This window comes from Callithrix jacchus, chromosome 3 (assembly GCF_049354715.1).
Source record: "Callithrix jacchus isolate 240 chromosome 3, calJac240_pri, whole genome shotgun sequence".
NCBI classification, from domain to species: Eukaryota; Metazoa; Chordata; class Mammalia; order Primates; family Cebidae; genus Callithrix; species Callithrix jacchus.
In genome coordinates this window covers 18,338,454-18,359,248 of record NC_133504.1, presented here as the reverse complement: position 1 = coordinate 18,359,248, position 20,795 = coordinate 18,338,454, and the positions used below count along the sequence as shown (strand labels likewise).

The 20,795-nt window shown below is 36.2% G+C and overlaps 1 protein-coding gene across 1 annotated transcript in view; it reads left to right on the top strand.

Moving 5' to 3' along the window:
* The window catches only part of GALNTL6 (polypeptide N-acetylgalactosaminyltransferase like 6), a 1,268,478-nt gene that overhangs the window by 1,112,653 nt on the left and 135,030 nt on the right, over positions 1 to 20,795 (top strand). The window contains exon 8 of the mRNA XM_002745217.6: positions 8,507 to 8,624. Within this exon, the coding sequence (XP_002745263.2) occupies positions 8,507 to 8,624 (118 nt within the window). The remainder of the gene's footprint in view (positions 1 to 8,506; positions 8,625 to 20,795) is intronic.

The following is a 20,795-nucleotide window of genomic DNA, read 5'->3' as shown; positions in this document are numbered from 1 at the left end:
ACAAGAAATGACTTAAGAAAATAAGTATTTACACTTTGTATGTCCCCAGACACCTTTGAGGAAATATCATCAGAAGAGACCAGATGTGTTCTACCATTTTTAGAAGTGGAGATGTCAGTGACCCCAGTAAATTGTTTAGCATGCACCTACTAAACAGCAGCTCTATCCACAAGGCGAAGCCATCTATTACTCACTGTAGGAACTAAGAAGGGAATTTTGGAACCCTCCATTGTGGTTAGATCATCCATTTGCTCATACATACACACACACACACACACACCATTTTTGGCCACAGAAGAGTAACTGAGGGGCAAAGCATCTTGGTCGCATAACAGAAGACTAAGACTGAAAAAAATCTTTACAGCATTTTATCCATTTACCTCTTGTACCCACTAAGACATTGTTGATGTAGGTTTTTGGCATCCAGAGTTTTCAGTTTCATCTCATATAAAGATCAGTGCCAACCACTGAAGATATGGAGGTAGCAATATTCTGAGCCACTTTGGAACCAACAACTTAACTGAAACATCAAACCGAGGCTATCACACATTATTTATGGCTATAGTTTGGTTTAATGCCTTATATAATTGGTACTAACATACACAAGATTTCCATCAAGTCTTTATATCCTTTCACAGAGAAGTCTACTATTCTACATATGAAGTAAGCAGCAAAAAGCATATTCAATCTTATAAAACCTTTTAAACCATAACAGTATTATATGTCTTTATGTGTATGATAAAAACAGAATTATAAATCATAGTACAAAATAGCACAAAATTTGTACCATGATTTATAATTTTGTTTTCTTCCTCATCTTATCCAAAAAGCTGAAAAGGCATAATTCTGCCACCTGCTTTTGGATAACTAGCTGGCCTTATTCCTTTTCTACTAACTCTTTCCTAAACATTAACGTTTACATTTGTAATCTAGAAAGACAGAGAGCTTTTTTTATTTTTAAGGAGTGGCCTCTACTTTCATTTTAAGCAGCTCTGAAATCCAGTAAATCCAGTTATGCATAGCAATATACCCTAGGGTACGAGTGCAGATAACTTTTCAAAATTACCCAAAAACGATGAGCCTATTTCAGAGAGGCTTTAGAAATAAAGCAACTACCCAAAACCCTGTCTCTATCAAGGACTATTTTCATCTAACAGTAGCATAATGGAAATGCTAATACATCTTCCTTTAAGAGCCTAAATCTCAAAATGAGGCCTGTTATCTGCTATCTATGGGTACACAACAAACCACCCCAGAACTCGGTGGCTTAAAACAGCAATCATTTTGTTGGTTCACGGTTCTTAGGGTCAGAAATTCAGACAAAGCTTAACTAAATGGTTGTTCTGTTGGTCTCTTAAAGAGGGTGAACAATTTTTCTTGTTCCACCGGGACTTTCCCAGTTTTAGCACTAGAAGTTCAGCATCCCAGGAGACTCATCAGTCTCAAGGAAACCAGGACAGTCGGTCGCCTTGTGCCTGGAGTCTCTCATGGGGTCCTGGGCATCTGGTAGTTCATCTGGAGCTGGGTGATCTAAGACAGTCTCACTTGCATACCTGGTAGTTGGTGCTGATTGTCATCTGGGCCACGAGTCTCTAACAGCTTCCCGAAGCAGTAAGAGGGAATGCAAGCCTCAATGCACAAGATCTGTGCTTGCACCACATTTGCTGATGTTGGCTAAACCAACTCACCTGGCCAAGCCAGTCGATGTGGGAGTGCACCACACAAGGGCATGGACACAGAAGCCACAATTCACTGGGACCATCATTCTTACCATCTAACATAGAGTCACATTCAATTTAGTTCAAATTTGACAACTCTGAGATCCCCCTCTTGTTAGTGCTACTACTTTGAGAGTTCGTCCTCTACTGGCAAGTCAAAGAACCCCTCATTCCTGGGATACAATCCAAGTTAACTGTTGTTTCTCAGAAATAAAAGCAGAAAACCTCTGTTTGTTGCTATTTTTGCTGTTGTTGCCACTTATTCCTGTTTAAAAAACAAAAATTCCAGCAGCCTGGTGTAGTCTAGTGGAAGAAGTAAGAAGTGTAATGCTGCTAAGACATAGACCAGTCACTTATTTGATAGGACTTCCTCAGAGTCCATCCAGCAGAGTAAGCCTTGGTTTACTCAGCACTGCTGACTCCGGGCATAGGCCTGGGCACTCGGTGGGAAACCTCTTCACTTACCTAATCTGTGTAGTTCCCATGCTATCAGAGCCATTTTCCCCGTTATGCATCTGTAGTTCCAAGGTGGACGAGTCAGGAGAAAGCACAGCCTCCTGTGATTGGAATCCAATTTTTCCTCCACTTCTGCATCTTGGCCTTCCAAAGAGGAAACATTTCTGCCAGCCCAGGATTGGCTTCATTCTTTGCCCCTAGAGTGACCATCTCATTACATACCAGGAGAACAGTAGTCCTCTCTCATCCCCACAGTACCTCGTGACACCATAAAAAAGTAAAGAAATTATACAAAAATGGTAATTTTTAAGATAAATTATACAAATAACTGCATCTGTAGTTATTTAGCCACTTTTTTAAAAATTCTAACTTAAGCAATGCTTTCATACTTCCAAGGACAAAAGTGTTTAAAAATAGTGTTTTAATTTGAAATATCATTTTACTCAACAATTAAATTTTAGTTGAAAATAATTATATTTTAGCTGCAAGTGTTCTGAGTCATGGGCCAACTAAAGACTTCTGGTTAAATAATTGAAAATTATGTGGTTTATTTTTATGTTTATTGACTTGGCTGGACTGAGTCCTGAGGGAAACTATACCATTTCATTGCTGATCAAATTCACATTGCAAGCCACATGTCCGAATGCTCACTGTGGCCATTGAAATGGATGGAAATTGTGAGCCATTTTATTTTCTAAGAGGCCAAGGTAGCAATCTCCTTTCACTTACTGGACTTAAGTTTTAATAGTAAGTAAATTTTAAATAAATTTCTTTCTTTATGTATGTTTATCTTTCGATATGATGACATTTTTTATTATTCTGAACCCCAAAGATTATACAAGACACATTAAAATTTGAAATAATGTTATCTAAAAATGTGAGAAAGTAGGCAAAAATAAGCCAAAGAAATTTTTTAAAAATTAAACTCCACCATGTTTTTTATTTATGGCATGAAAAGTCAATATGTGAAAGAGAATATTAGGAAGATCAGCAACTCCTTAGAATACTGTAGGAGTCACTCAAGGCTGCAAGCATTAAGTACTGTATCTTGGTTTAGAGAAGATGACCAACTACGTACTTTAAAAAATGCATTCACAAATGAAAACATCGAGTTTTTTCTTGATACCAAATAAAGAATGGTTCTGGTACACTTTACATTATAGCCTTGTTAATTTAAAATTTAGCTAAGTTTAGAATATAAAAATCGCTGTAGAAAAGTAAACTACTATACCCCAAGTAAAAAGGAAAGCATATTTATTACCTCATTCAACAGACTTAACATAAAATAGAAAACTGATTTCCATTAAATATTCAGAAAAGTCATGTATGTATATGGCCTGTAGAATAAAAAAAAAAAACTTATGTAAGAACACGTTTCTTCATTGTCACATTAATTTTAAAAGGCATCTCATAGATAGCAGGTTCTTATTAGTAGCAAAACTCAAAGCCTACTCTGTGATAGTGTGAGCAATATTCATAAAGTACATTAATATGTTAAAGGTTACATGGACACAGAGCCTCATTAAAACACACCTGCAATGAGTTAACATTTCCAGGGGAACAAAAAAAAGCAAGACTATTTTGCAAGAAAACAATCAATGTGAATATAAACAAGTGAGAGATTGTAGGCAATAAAAACCCCTGGCTGAAGTTTCAAGTAATTAATATTATATTTTAAGTGAAAGAACTGGAAGAACATGCTCAAAACAATAAACTACTCTTCTTCATTTCCCTCAATAAGAAAACAACGTGACACATTAAAACCTTTTATCTTTAATATCTGAGGGAAACATTCATCCTTGTTAACTTCAGTACAATACTGCACAATAGTTAACTCTTCTTTGGGTGGTGGGGTGTGAATTTCAATCCACTAATTCAGTTGTGTATAACACATCACAATTTAAATTCTCTTTAGAGCCACTTGTTTCCAACAGAATACAGAAATGCTGTTCATAATATAATTTCATCTATATAAAATGGTGTTCATAATAAAGTATCATCTAAATCATTTTAAAAGGTGATTGGCTAAACAAAAATAATATAATAATAGAATGTGAGATTTAAAACATGTGTAAAAGTAAAATGTATGACAACAAAGACATAGGTTGGGGGAAGAGAAATAGAGCCATACTCTCAAAGCTTTTTATAATATATGTGCAGTGACATAATATCACTGGAACACAAATTGTGATAAAAGAAAGGCATATGCCATAAACCATTGCAATAATGAAGAAACCACTTACAATGAAGAAAAAGGAGTTTTGTTATGTCAAAAAGGATAATAAATGAAAATATGAAAAATATTCGATTAATCAAAATTAGAAAAATGGGAAAAGAAAACAACAGATGAGACAAATAAGAAACAGGAATATGACACATTTCAACCTAAACACATGAATAGTCACAGTAAAAGTAAGTGATCTAAATAGCCCAGTTGAAAAGCAAGATGCATGTATGTTACCTATAAGAAAACTATTTTAAGCATAAAGACACAAATAGTTTAAAAGTAAAAAGATAGAAAACCTTATAAATACTAGTATTCAGATAACACAAATCCAAATACAGCTAGACTGACTGTACTAATATCAAGACAAAATAGATGACAGCGCCAAGAATGTTATTAGGGATAATAAAAGTCATTTTATAGAGATAATAAAGTTAATTCATCAATAACAAAAAATAACCCTGAACATTTATGTACCTATTAAGAGAGCTACAGAAACATGACGCAAACAACTGACAGAATAGCAGGAAGAAATAAACAAATCCAGAATTATAGTCAGAGATTTTAATACCCCTCTCTCAGTAATTGATACATCAAGGAGACAGAAAATCAATAAGAATATAGGAGATTTGAACAACACTATCAAACAACTTGACCTAATAAATATTTATACAACACTCTATCCAACAGGAACAGAATACACAACCTTTTCACATATGCATGGAACATTTACCAAGATAGACCATATTCTAAAGCCATTAAAATGTCACAATAAATTTAAAATAATTCAAGTCATACAAAGCGTATTCTGTGACCACAATGGAATTAAATTGGAAATTAATAACCAAAGAATCTCCAAAAAATTTCCCAAATATTTGGAAACTGAGTTATATACTTCTATATAACCTATAGATCAAAAAATAAAACAAAAGAGAAATTAGAAAATATTTTGAACTGAATGAAAATAAGAACACGATGTAGTCTTAGGAGGAGATTTACAGTACTAAACACCTCTATTAGAAAAAAATCTCAAATCAATTATCTCAGTTTCCACCTTAAGTAATTAGAGAAAGAGGAAATTACATCCAAAGTAAGCAGAAGAATTAAAATAATAAAGACTAATGAGAAATCAATGACATATAAAACAGAAAAACAATAGAGAAAAACAATGAAACCAAAAGTTAGTTATTTTAGCAGATTAATAAAATTGATAAGCCTCTTGCCAGACTTACTAGGGAAAAAGAGAAATGATACAAACACATTAACATTATTAATGATTATGGAAATGCAAACTAAAATCAAAAGAAGATACCACTATACACCTGTTATCATGACTAAACTTTTAAAGACAGACCATAACAAGTATTGGTGAGGACGTGAAGCAAATGGAGCTAAACATTGCTTCCAGTTTGGCAGTTTCTTGAAAGATTAGACACATACCTACTACATTGTCTAGTTATTCCACTGCTAGGAATCTTCCCAGGAGAAATGAAAGCACACATCCACACAAAGATTAATACACAAAGTTCACAGCAGCTTCATTTGTAATAGCCCCAAACTGGGAACAACTCAAATGTTCATCAACAGGTGAATGAATAATCAATCATGGTAAATTCATGCCAATAGAATACCACTCTGCAATTTAAAAATAATGAACTATCGATACATGCTACAGCATGGATGAATCTCAAAATAGTTATACTGAATAAAAGAAGCCAGACACCCCAAAAAGTATATACTGTGTAATTATATGTACATAAAACTGTAGAAAATGCAGACTGATTTGCAGTGACAGAAAGCAGATCAATCATTGCCTGTTGGAAGGAAATGAGAAGGATTACAAAGAGGCATGAGAAAACTTTGGCAAATGACAGGTTTATTTTCAGTGATGGCTGCACGGAAATACACACAAGTCAAAACCTATCAAATTGTATACTTAAAATATGTACAATCAATTATATGTCAATTACAACAATAATTAAGCTGTTTTTAAAACTCATGGACAAGTATGAGTAAATACATAAATAGAATAAATAAAAAGTTTATCTCCTATCTGCCGTTCACATCAATCAAGATAGGAGATACTCATTTATTTAGGGCTTTGTAAGAACATCAATGAAGGTACAGAAGATTCATCTGAATTTATGTTACTATATGTCTAAAATAACCTACAATACACTGCCTGGGTTTTTTTATAAACTCATTAAGAAAACAAGAGTATTGTGTTTCTGACAATTTGCAGTAAAAATTCAATTTAGAATTTTTCTTGCCCAAGGTCTATAATAATATACCAATGATAGTTCTAGTTTTAAGATTCATTGTGCACAGTGTAAGTTTTGGTGCACTTTGTCTCATGTTTTACACAATGAAATGAAAATACATTTGTATGATTTGGGGCCTTTCTATTTGCAGTTCAGATTAAATAAGACTGAGAATTTCTGACTACTTATAACCAACCCTTGCAGAAGCAATGGTTACACTTGGTAAAGTGTTCTTCGGGGAACTATACTCAATAAATATTACAATCCTAGTTCGTTGCAGCTCCAGTTGTAATTCCACTCTGAAATTCAGTGGGTAAAAAATGGGGAAGGATCAGGCTGCTAGAGAGAGGGATAAAGTAAGGCACATCTGATTCTAGAAGATTTATTAAAAGAAAAAAAATTACATGAGAGAGTTTCTTTATATTATTTTCTGAATTCTGCCCACTTTCCTGGGGAAACACCTAAATCTCTCTTCCAGCCTTGTAATCTCTTCATCTACATGAAGCCTACACCTTCAAAAAAAAATTCCTAGACTGAAGTAATTAAATCAAGGACCATCTTAGCCTGCAAAGTCTTTGAAATATATAATACACTTAGACAGATTCAGGTTATGTTCCCCAAGTGCCTCGTAAAGCATTACCAAGACTAAGTTTTCAGTTGATCAATAAATTGGTGTCTACTGTGGTTATGCAAATCTTTTCATGCATATCAACATGTAAAATTTGGTACTTTTATTTATAAGTATCCTTTGTTTTAAAAAAATTTTTCAAATCTGTCAAATCAGGTATGTGTGTTGATCGATTTGCTGTATCTGTGTAGAGGTGTTCTCTGTTTTATATCTGTTTGTATGTAATTATGTCTCTTCACCTCCAAACATTGAAACAGAAACAGTGTTGTGGTGAAGAGCCAGAGCCCAGCCTCACCACACACTAGCCTTTGCCTCCCACCTCTTCTGCTTGATTCCTCAAACTGTGCATAGGGATCTTGTTCACAGGATTGTTGTGAGGATTGATCAAGGTAATTAAGTATAGATTTTATCCTTTAGCCCAGCATATAATGAGCAGTCAAAAAAATAAAATAAACAAGAGCACTTTTGAACTGCAAAAATATTTACGGCAGGGCTCACCAAATGGTTATAATTATCTTATTACACAATAACATGACTGAAATGTATCCTCGCAGGAGTGGAATACTTGAAAATTATTATTTAACCAAAATTAATATTTCTTAGAAAGGCAGAGAAGGCCTAAAGCGAGTAGCATAAAAAGAAAAGACTTAGTTTAAATTCCAGCTTTGGCACATTGAACAACCAATGCTGGTTGCTTATTTCATTCTAACCAGCTGATTTGTAGTTTACAAATTGGACATGATCTGTTCATAGTAGATGCTTGGTGAATGCGTACTGAAACATTACTCAAAGATACTGTCTACAAAAGCATTTTCAATGCTTTTATCTGTCTGATAGAAGAAGACTCCTTTCAGTTTAAGGAAAAACCATAAAATTGAGTGAAATTTTTTACTTTCTGGGTTATTACTACTCATGTACTAATATTTCTCACTAATGATAAACAAATGAAGCAAATGTGGCTCTGCAGGGCAATTGTTGCATTAAGACCTGAACTGCAAATGTTTAATGCTCACAAGGATTCTTTCTCCCTCCCTACCCACATCCATTCCAGTGAGAGACCCAATGAGAACCCTATATCCACTTACAGAAAACCAGTGCTGAAAAGCTCCACACAGCTGACCACTAAAACATAACTCGAATTTTACTTTTTCCCAAGCAAAATGCTACTATTGTTTTTCATGTTCACAGCCCTTTAAAGATTATTTTGTTCATTTCACAGGTCTCCTGTTATGGCTGGAGGTCTCTTTGCTGTGGATCGGAAATGGTTTTGGGAATTGGGTGGCTATGATCCAGGTTTAGAAATCTGGGGAGGAGAACAGTATGAAATCTCTTTTAAGGTAAGCCGCAAGACTCTCTTCACACTATGTCTACATAATTTTGACAATTCTGATAGAATATCGCCATATTGCTTGGTGACCTATGTTATGGGATGACTTGATAATAGACATGTCACCTTCCCCAGTGAGCTCTTGTAGTTTTTGTTTGTTTTGGTTTTTACTTTTTCTTGATATATAATCATTATACATATCTGTGGGGTATATGTGAAATTTTGATACATGTATACAATGCATAATGATCAAATCAGGGTAACTGGGATACCCATCACCTCAAACATTTATCTTTTCTTTGTGTTAGAAACATTACAATTTTCTCCCCTAGCTATCTTGAAATATACAATATTATTAACTATAATCTCCCTACTTGTATAAGGCTATTTTTGCATTGCTATAAAGAAATATCTGAGACTGGGTAATTTACAGAGAAAAGAAGTTTAATAGGCTTACAGTTCTGCAGGCCATATAAGAAGTGTGGTTCTGGTATGTGCTTCTAATTAGGGCCTCAGGAAGCTTTTAATCATTGTGGAAGGCAACAGGGAACCAGAATGTCTCATGGTGAAAGCAAAAGCCAGAGGCACAGGGGTGAGCTGCCACACACTGTTAAACAACCAGATCTCATAAGAACTCACTCACCAGCAGGAGACGGCACTAAGCCATTCATGAGGAATCCATTTCCCATGATCCAAACACCTCCCAGCGGGCCTCACTTCCATCACTGGGGACCACATTTTGACATGAGATTTGGAGGTGGCAAGCATCCAAACTGTATCACTATCAAATACTAGAACTTATTTCTTCCATTTAACTATATTTTTGTATTCATTAACCAACTTACCTTTTTGCCCCCTCCCCATACCCACTTCCTTCTAATCCCAACCTCTAGTAACCACCATTCTCCTTTCGAACTCCATGAGATCAACTTGTTTAGCTCCCCATATGAGCTAGGACATAGGATATTTTTCTACATCTGACTTATTTCACTTAAAATAATGACCTTCAGTTCCATCTATGTTCCTGCAAATGATAGTACCATTTCTTTTTATGGCTGCATAATATTCCATTGTGTATATACACTACATATTCTTTATTCATCCAATGGTGGACACTTAGGTAACTATTGAGATCATTTACACACACACACACACACACACACACACACACACACACACACACACCGGGAATGCAGCTATCACTTCTACATACTGATTTCTTTTCTTTTGAAAATATATCCAGCAGTGGGACTGCTAGATTATACGGTAGTTCTATTTTAGTATTTTGAGGACTCTCCATACTCTTTGCTCTAACTGCTGTATTACTTTGCATTTCCACCAACGTTGTGGGAGCATTTCCCTTTCTCTGCACCCTTGCCAGCATTTTTTTATTTTTTGTTTTTGAGATAATAGGCATTTTAACTTGGGTAAGGTATAACTTCAGTGTGGTTTTGATTTGCATTTCCCTAATGACTAAAGGTGTTGAACATTTTTTTCATTCATCTGTTGGTCATTTGTATGTCTTGTTTTGAGAAATATCTATTCAAGTATTTGGACCATTTTTTAATTGAATTATTTGAGGAGTTTTACTATTGAGATGTTTGAGCTTATTAAATATTCTGGTTATTACTTCCTTGCCAGATGGATAGTTTGCAAATATTTTCTCCAATCCTATAGGTTGTCTCTTTAATTTGTTGATTGTTTCCTTGCTCTACAGAAACTTTTCAGCTTGATGTAAATTTGTCTGTTTTTGCTTTTGTTGCATGTGCTTTTGAGGTCTTACCCCCAAAAAACTCTTTGCTCAGACCAAAGTCCTGTAGTGTTTCCCCAACATTTTCTTCTAGTAGTTTCATAGTTTTTGGTCATATAGCTAAGTATTTAACCTATTTTCAGTTGATTTTTGTACATGATGAAAGACGAAAATTTAATTTCATTTTTCTTCATATGGATATCCCATTTTCCCAGCATCATTTATTAAAGAAACTGTTCTTTTCCCCATTGTATATTCTTGGTGTCTTTGTTAAAAATGAGTTGGCTGCAAGAGCATGGATTTATTTCTGGGTTCTCTATGTTGTTCAATTGATATATACATCTGTTTTTATGCCAGTGTCATGTTATTTGGGTTACTATAGCTTTGTAGTATAATTTGAAATCAGGTAATATGCCTCCAGCTTTGTTCTTTTTGTTCAGGACCACTTTAGCTATTTAGGGCCTTTTCTTGTTCCCTACAAATTCTAGGATTTTTTTTCTGTTTCTGTGAAGAATGTCATTGGTAATTTGATAGGGATTACAATAATTATTTAGATCATTTTGCGTAGTGTAGAGATTTTAACAGTATCAATTTTCCAATGAATGAGCGTGGTATATCTTTCCATTTTTTGTGTGTCTTCAATTTCTTTCATCATTGGTTTGCAGTTTTCTTTGAACAGATTATTTCACTTCTTTAGTTAAATTAAATTTATTCTTAGGTATTTTTGAGCTGTTATAAATAGGATTGTTTTCTTGATTGCTTTTCAGATTGAATTCTGTTAGTGTATAGCAACTTTATTGAATTCATTTATCAGTTCCAAGAACTTTAGTGGAGTCTTTAGGTTTTTCTAAAAATAAGATTATGTCATCTGCAAAGATAATTTCACTTCTTCTTTTACAATTTTAATGCACTTTGTTTCTTTTTCTCGCCTAATTACTCAGGCTATGACTTCCAGAGCTAGGTTGAATAAAAGTGGTGAAAGTGAGCATCCTTGTCTTGTTCCAAATCTTAGGCTTTCAATTTCCCCCCTTTTAGTGTGATCTTTCATGTAGGTTTGTAATGTAGAGCTTTAATCATATTGAGATATTTTCTTTCTATATCCAATTTGTTAGGAGTTTTTATCATGAAGGAATGTTACATTTCACCAAATAGTTTTTCAGCATGTATCAAAATGATCATATGCTTTTTGTCCTTGATCACATTTATTGATTTTCATATGTTGAACCATCTTTGCATCTTGAGGTAAAGCCACTTGATTATGTCAAATGTTCTTTTTAATGTCTTATTGAATTATGTTTTGTTGAGGGTTTTTACATATATGTTTATCAGGAATATTGGTTGATAGATGTGTGTGTGTCTGTGTGGGTGTCTGTGTGTGTGTCTGTGTGTACTTATCTAGTTTGAGTATCAGGATAATACTGGCCTTACAGAATAAGTTTGGAAGAATTCCCTCCCTTCGATCTTTTGAAATAGTTTCAGCTGAATTCCTTAAAAGTTTGGTAGAGGCCAGCCACGGTTGCTCATACCTGTAATCCCAGCACTTTGAGAGGCTGAGGTGAGTGGATCATGAGGTCAGGAGTTTGAGACCAGCCTGATCACTATGGTGAAACCCCATCTCTACTAAAATTACAAAAATTAGCCAGCCATGGTGGCACATGCCTGTAATCCTGGGCATTGGGAGGCTGAGGCAGGAGAATTGCTTGAACCCAGGAGGTGGAAGTTGTAGTCAGCCAAGATTGTACCACTGCACTCCAGCCTGGCGACAGAGTAAGATTCCATCTCAAAAAAAAAGAAAAAAACAGTTTGGTAGAAGTCAGTAATTAATCCACCAAGTGCTGGGCTTTTCTTTGATGAAAGATGATTACTGCTTTGATTTCATTATTCATTATTGATCTCTTCAGGTTTTCCTTTTCTTCATGGTTCAATTTTCATAAGTTGTATGTTTACATGAATTTATTCATTTCTTCTAGGTTACCAATTTTTTGGTGTATAATTGTTCATAATAGTTTCTAACAATCCTTTGTATTTCTGAGATCTCAGTTGTCATATCTCCTTTTTCATTTCTGATTTTATTTACTTGAGTCTTCTGTCTTCCGTTCTTAGTCTAGCTAAAGATTTATTACATTTATTTATCTGTTTTAGAAACCAATTTTACAGTTTATTGATCTTTTGTATCAAATTATTGGTCTCTATTTTTAAGTTCAACTTTTATTTTAGATTCAGGGGGTACACATGCAGGATTGTTACAAGTGAATATCGTGTGCTGCTGAAGTTTGGGGTATAATTTAATGCATCAGCCAAAGAGTGATCATGGTATCAATAGGTATTGTTTTAACTATTGTCTCCCTACTCCCTACCCCCTCTTGTAGCCCCAGTGACATTTGTTATCATATTTATGTCCATGTGTACTCAATGCTTATCTTCCTCTTAGAAATGAGAACACATGGTATTTGATTTTCTCTTCCTGCATTAATCCACTTAGGATAATGACCTCTAGCTGTATCCATGTTGCTGTAAAGGAAATGATTTTGTTCATTTTTATGGCAGTGAAGTATTCCATGGTGTATATGTACCACATGATTTTTATTCAGGTCACCATTGATAGGCACATAGGTTGATTCCATGTCTTTGCTATCACGAATAGTGCTGCAATGAACATATGAGTGCATGTGTCTTTTTGGTAAAATGGTTTGTTTTCCTGTGGACATATACCAAGTAATGAAATTGCTGGGTTGAATCGTAGTTCTATCTTTTGTTCTTTGAGAAATCTCCAAACTGCTTTCCCCAGTGGTTGAACTAATTTACATTCCCACAAACAGTGTATAAGTGTTCTTTTTCTCTGCAGCCCTGCCAACATATTCTATTTTTACTTTTTTTTTTTTTTTTGAGATGGAATCTCACTCTGTCCTGCAGGCTGGAGTGCAGTGGTGCAATCTTGGCTCACTGCAATCTTTGCCTCCTAGGTTCAAGTAATTCTCCTGCCTCAGCCTCCCATGTAGCTGGGACTACAGGCACCTGCCACCAAGCCTGGCTAATTTTTGTATTTTTTGTAGAGATGGGGTTTTGCCATGTTGGCCAAGCTAGTCTTGAACTCCTGACCTCAGGTGATCCACCTGCCTTGGCTTCCCAAAGTGCTAGGATTATTTATAGGCATGAGCCACTGCAACCAGCCTCTATTTTTATTTTGAATAATAGCCATTCTGACTGGTGTGAGATGATATCTCATTGTGGTTTTGATTTGAATTTATCTTATAACTAGCGATGCTGAGCATGTATCAGTATGTTTGTCGGCCACTTGAATAGCCACAAAAGGAGAGTCCTTTGCCCACATTATAACAGGGTTATTTGTTTTTTACGTGTTTATTCATTTACGCTCCTATGGATTCTAGATATTAGATCTTTGTCAGATACATAGTTTGCAAATATTTTCTCCCATTCTGTAGGTTGTCTGTGTACTCTGCTGATAGTTTATTTTGCTGTGCAGAAGCTCTTAAGTTTAATAGGCCCCATTTGTCAATTTTTGGTTTTGTTGTAATTGCTTTTGAGATCTTAGTCATAAATTCTTTGTCAAGGCCAATGTGCAGAAAAGCATTTCCTATATTTTCTTCTAGAGTTTTTATAGTTTGATGTCTTACATTTAAGTCTTAAATCTATCTTGAGTTAACTGTTGTATATGGTAAGAGGTAGGAGTCCAGTTTCATTATTCTGCATATAGAGATCCAGTCATCCCAGCACTATTTATTGAAAAGAAAGTCCTTTTCCCTTGCTTTTTTTGTCAAGTGGATATTTAGTTATTCCAGCACTATTTATTGAATATGTTATTTTCTCATTGTGTATTTTTGTCAACTTTGTTTACAAAGATTAGTTGATTGTAGGTGTGCTGCTCTATTTCTGGGTTCTCCAGTCTGTTCCCATGCTCTATGTATCTGTTTTTGTACCAGTACCCTGCTGTTTTGATTACTGTAGTCTTGTAGTACAGTTTGATTTTAGGTAATGTGGTACCTCCAGCTCTGTTCTTTTTGCTTAGGATTGCCTTGGCTATTTCGGTTCTTTTGTTGCTTCCACATGAATTTGAGAATAGTTTTTTCTAATTCTGTGAAAATGACATTGGTAATTTGACAGAAATGGTGGTGAATGTGTAGATTGTTTTGGATAGTATGGGTATTATAACAATAACTATTCTTCCAATTCATGAGCATGAAATATTTTTTCTTTTGTTTATATCATCTATCATTGCTTTCATCAGCATTTTGTAGTTCTCCTTGTAGAGATATTTTCCATCCTTGGTTAGTGTAGTCCTACATTTGCTTTTGTATTTCTGGCTATTGCAAATGACATTGCATTCTTGATTCAGCTCTTAACTTGAATGTTATTGGTGTATAAAATGCTACTAAATTTTGTACATTGATTTTGTATCCTGAAACTTTACTGAAGTCATTTATCAGGTCTGTAAGCCATTTGGCAGAGTCTGTGGGATTGTCTAGGCATAGAATCATATCATTAGTGAAGAGAGGTGATTTGGCTTCTTTTCCTATTTGGATGCTTTATGTTTCTTTTGCCCAAATGCTCTAAGTAGGACTACCAGTACTGCCGAATAAGAGTGGGGAGGATGGGCATCTTTGTCGTGTCCCAGTTCTTAAGGAAAATGCTTCCAGCATTTGCCCATTCAGTGTGATGTTGGCTATGGGTTTATCATAGATGACTTTTATTATTTTGATGTTGATTCTTAATGCTTAGTTCATTGAGGTTTTTTATCATGAGAGAATGATGGGATTTATCAAAAGCGTTTTCTTCATCTATTAAGATTATTATATGTGTTTTGTTTTTAATTCTGTTTATGTGATGAATCATGTTTGTTGATTTGATTATGTTGAACCAGCCTTACATCCCTGGAATGAAGACTTCTTGACCATGGTGAATTAGCTTTTTAACATACTGCTGAATTTATTTGGCTAGTATTATATTGAGGGTTTTGTGTCTATGTTTATCAGGGTTATTGACCTATAGTTTGCCAGATTTTGGCATCAGGGTGATACTGGTTTCATGGAATGAATTAGAAAGGAGTCCCTCCTCCTCGAATTTTTGGAATAATTTTAGTAGAATCAGTACCAGCTCTTCTTTCTATGACTGGTAAAATTTGGCTGTGAATCCATCTGGTCTGAGTTTTTTCAGTTTGCTGGTTATTCGCTACTGATTCAATTTCAGAACTCAATATTGGTCTATTTAGTATTGCAATTTCTTCCTGATTCAATGTTGGGAGTTTATGTACTTCTAGTAATTTATCCACGTCCTCAAGATTTTCCAGCTTGTATGCATAGAGATGTTCATAACAGTCTCTAAGGATCATTTTTTTTTCGATTGTACTTTAGGTTCTGGGGTACATGTGCAAATCATGCAGTATTGTTGCATAGGTACACATGTGGCAATGTGGTTTGCTGCCTCCATTCCCCCATCACCTACATCTGGTATTTCTCCCCATGTTATCCCTACCCGACCTCCTCACCCACCTGTTGTCCTGCCCTTGACCCCCCAGCAGACCCCAGTGTGTGATGCTCCCCTCCCTGTGTCCCTGTGTTTTCATTGTTCCACACCCACCTATGAGTGAGAACATGCGTGTTTGATTTTCTGTTCTTATGTCAGTTTGCTGAGAATGATGGTTTCCAGATTCATCTATGCCCCTACAAAGAACACAAACTCATCATTTTTTATGGCTGCATGGTATTCCATAGTGTATATGTGCCACATTTTCCTTGTCCAGTCTATTGTCGATGGGCATTTGGGTTGGTTCCAGGTCTTTGCTATTGTAAACAGTGCCGCTATGAACATACGTGTGCATGTGTCTTTATAGTAGAACGATTTATAATCCTTTGGATATATACCCAGTAATGGGATTGCTGGGTCAAATGGAATTTCTATTTCTAGGTCATTGAGGCTGCACCACACTGTCTTATACAATGGATTAACTAGTTTACACTCCCACCAGCACTGTAAAAGTGTTCCTATTGCTCAACATCGTCTCCAGCATCTGATGTCTCCAGATTTTTTTAATGATCGCCATTCTAACTGGCTTGAGATGATATCTCAATGTGGTTTTGATTTGCATTTCTCTAATAATCAGTGATGATGAGCATTTTTTTCATATTTTTGTTGGCCTCATATATGTCTTCTTTTGAAAAGTATCTGTTCATATCCTTTTCCCACTTTTGGATGGGTTTTTCTTCTTGTAAATCTGTTTTAGTTATTTGTAGATTCTGGATATTAGCCCTTTGTCAGATGGGTAGAGTACAAAATTTTTTTCCCATTCTGTTGGTTGCTGGTTCACCCTAATGATCGTTTCTTTTGCTGTGAAGAAGCTGTGGAGTTTAATTCGATCCCATTTGTCTATTTTGGCTTTTGTTGCCAATGCTTTTGGTGTTTTAGTCATGAAGTCCTTGCCTATGTCTATGTCCTGAATGCTCTTGTCTGGATTTTCTTCTAGGGTTTTTATGGTGTTGGATTTTATGTTTAAGTCTTTAATGCATCTGGAGTTAATTTTAGTGTAAGGTGTTAGGAAGGGGCCCAGTTTCTGCTTTGGGCACAGTGCTAGCTAGTTTCCCCAACACTATTTATTAAATGGGGAATCCTTTTCCCATTTTTGTTTTTGTCAGGTTTGTCAAAGATCAGATGGTTGTAGATAAGTGGCATTGCCTCCGAGGCCTCTGTTCTGTTCCATTGATCTATTTCTCTGTTTTGGTACCTGTACCATGCTGTTTTGATTACTGTAGCATTGTAGTATAGTGTGAAATCAGGTAGCGTGATGCCTCCAGCTTTGTTCTTTTTGCTTAGGATTGTCTTGGCTATGCAGGCTCTCTTTTGGTTTCATATGGAGTTGAAGGTGGTTTTTTCCAGTTGTGTGAAGAAGGTCATTGATAGCTTGATGGAGATAGCATAGAATCTATAAATTACTTTGGGCAGTATGGCCATTTTCACAATACTGATTCTTCCTAACCATGAGCATGGAATGTTTCTCCATCTGTTTGTGTTTTCTCTCATTTCCTTGAGCAGTGGTTTGTAGTTCTCCTTGAAGAAGTCCTTTATATCCTTTGTTAGTTGTATTCCTAGGTATTTTATTCTCTTTGTAGCAATTGTGAATGGGAGTTTGCTCATGATTTAGCTCTCTGTTAGTCTGTTATTGGTGTATAGAAATGCTTGTGATTTCTACACATTGAGTTTCTATCCTGAGACTTTGCTGAAGTTGCTTATCAGTTTAAGGAGATTTTGGGCTGAGATGATAGGGTCTTCTAAATACACAGTGATTTTGTCTGCAAATAGAGACCATTTGACTTCCTCCTTTCCTAATTGAATACCCTTTTTTTCTTGCCTAATTGTTTTGGCTAGAACTTCCAATATTATATTGAATAGGAGTGGTAAGAGAGGACATCCTTGTCTAGTGCCAGATTTCAAAGGGAATGCTTCCAGGTTTTGCCCATTCACTATGATGTTGGCTGTAGGTTTGTCATAAATAGCTTTTATTATTTTGAGATATGTTCCTTTGATACCTAGTTTATTGAGAGTCTTTAGCATAAAGGGCTATTGAATTTTGTCAAAAGCCTTCTCTACATCTATTGAGATAATTGTGTGTTTTTTATCTTTAATTGTGTTTATGTGGTGAATTACATTTATAGACGTGTGTGTTGAACTAGCCTTGCATCCCTGGGATGAAGCCTACTTGATCATGATGGATAAGCTTTTTGATGTGCTGTTGCAATCAGTTTGCCAGTATTTTTTTGAAGATTTTTGCATCTATGTTCATCCAGGATATTGGCCTGAAGTTTTCTTCTTCTGTTATCTTAATCCCAGAAGGGTACCTGCCAGACGTCAGCCTGAGCTCTCCTTTATAAGGTGTCTGTTTGGGTATACAGGGGTTAGGGAGCTGCTTGAGGAGACAGTCTGTCCCTTATAGGTGCTAAAGTGCTGTGCTGGGAGCTCCGTTGTTCTGCGCAGAGCTGCTGGGCAGATACCTTTAAGTCTGCTGCAGCGAAACTCATAACTGCCTCTTTTCCCAGGTGCTCTGACCTAGGAAGGTCAGCTTTATTTATCAGTTTCTGAAGTGCTGCTGCCTTTTTTCAGATATGCCCTACCCTGCACAGAGTAGTCTTGTCACAGTCTGCCAGCAGAGGCATTGCTTAGCTACCACAGGCTTTGCCTCGCTGCTGTGTGAACTACCTTGGTACTGGCAGACTGCCTCAGTAGTGATGGATGCCCTTCCCTTCACGGAGCTGGACCATCCTGGGTCCAGCTGCACTTGCTGCAAAACTCTCAACCCAGAGCACTTCAGATTGCTTGTTTTGTGGGGGTGGTACCCACCGAGCCAAATTGCCTGGCTCTGTCTCAGCCCCCTCCCTTTCAGTTGAATGGGCAGCTCTGTCTCCCAGGTGTTCCAGGTGCCAGTTGAAACAGCCACCCAGACTTCTGTGAGTTTCTGTGTGCCAACCCACAGCACCAGCCGTGTTGAAAACTTGTGGCACTTTTCAGACAGGGAATCTCCTGGTCAGTGGGCAGTGAAAACTTGCTTGGAAATGTGGTGAGCACTCACCCTCTGCGTTGCTCTTGCTGGAAACTGCACTCCGGAGCTGTTCCTATTTGGCCATCTTGGATGCTCCAGATCTTTTGTACGTCTCTGAAATCAGTTGTAATGCCATCTTTGTCATTTCTGACTATGCTTACTTGAATCTTCTCTCCTTTTTTCCTTCATTAATCTAGCTAACAATCTATAGATCTTTATTTCCTTTCAAAGAACCAACTTTTAATTTTATTGATCCTTTGTGTGGATTTTTGAGTCTCAATTTCATTTAATTCTGACCTGACTTTCATTATTTATTGTTTTCTGCTAATTTTTGTGGTTAGTTTCTTCTTTTTTTTTTTTTTTAAGAGTTTTGCTCTTGTTTCCCAGGCTGGACTACAATGGCATGATCTTGGCTCACTGCAACCTCCACCTCCTGGGTTTGAGCCATTCTCCTGCCTCAGCTTTCCAAGTAGCTGGGATTACAGGCATGCACCACAGCGTCCAGCTAATTATTTTTGTATTTTTAGTAGAGACAGGGTTTCACCATGTTGGCCAGGCTGGTCTTGAACTACTGAACTCAGGTGATTCATTCACCTCAGCCTCCCACAGTGCTGGGATTACAGGCATGAGCCACCGTGCTTGGCCAGTTCTTGTTTTTCTAGTTCCTCTAGGTGTGATGTTAGATTGTTAATTTGTTGTAGGTGTTTACAGCTATAAACTTTCCTTTTAACATTGCTTGTGCTGCATCTCAGAGATTTTGGTATGTTGTATTTCTGTTTCCGTCTACCCCAAAATCATTCAGGAGCAAGTTGTTTAGTTTCCATGTGATTGTGTGGTTTTGAGAGATACTCTTCATATTGATTTTAACTTTTATTCCACTGTGGTCTGAGAATATGTTCAGTATGAATTTGATTTCTTTTTGAATTTATTGAGGCTTGCTTCATGGCTAAGCATGTGGTTGAGGTTAGTGTATGCTCCATATGCCAATGAGAAGGATGGATATTCTGTGGCTGTTAGGTGCAGTGTTCTGTAGATGTCTATTGGTCCAATTAGCCAAGTGTTGGATTTAAGTCCAGAATTTATCTGTTAGTTTTCTGCTTCAATGACCTGCCTAACACTGTCAGTGGAGTTTTGAATAGTCTGTATTATTCTGTGGCTGTCTAGGTCTTTTCATAGATCTAGAAGTACCTGTTTTATGATCTGGGTGCTTCAATGTTGGGTCCATATACATTTATAATATTTAAGTCTTGTTGAATTCAACCATTTGTCATTACATAATAACCTTATTTGTCTGTTTTTACTTTTTTTGTTTAAAGTCTGTTTTATATAAGATATAAGGACAGTGACTCCTGCTCTTTTTGTTTACCATTTGCATAATAGATCTTTCTCCATCCTTTTCCTTTGAGCCTGTGAGTGACATTTCATGGTAGATTGATCTCTTGAAGACAGCAAAAGGTTGGGTCTTTTTTTTAAATCCAGCTTTCCACTCTGTGCCTTTTAAGTGGGGCATTTAGACTAATATGTGAGGTTTTGATTTTGTCATGGTGTCAATGGCTTGTTGCTTCATAGTGCTAATTGTGTAGTTGCTTTATAGGGTCTATAGGTTATGTACTTGCATATGTTTTTGTGGTAGCAGGTATCAGTTTTTCTTTTCCTTGTATTTAGAGCTCCCTTTGACATCTCCTGTAAGGCTGTTCTAATGGTAAAAAATTCCCTTAGTTACCACTTAATTGCCTGTCTGAAAAAGATTTTATTTCTCCTTCACTTATGAAACTTAGCTTGAGGGGCTATAATATTCTTAGTTGGAAATGTTTTTATGAACACTAAAAATATGCCCCCAGTCTCTTCTGATTTATAAAGTTTCTGCTCTTAGCCTGATGAGGTTC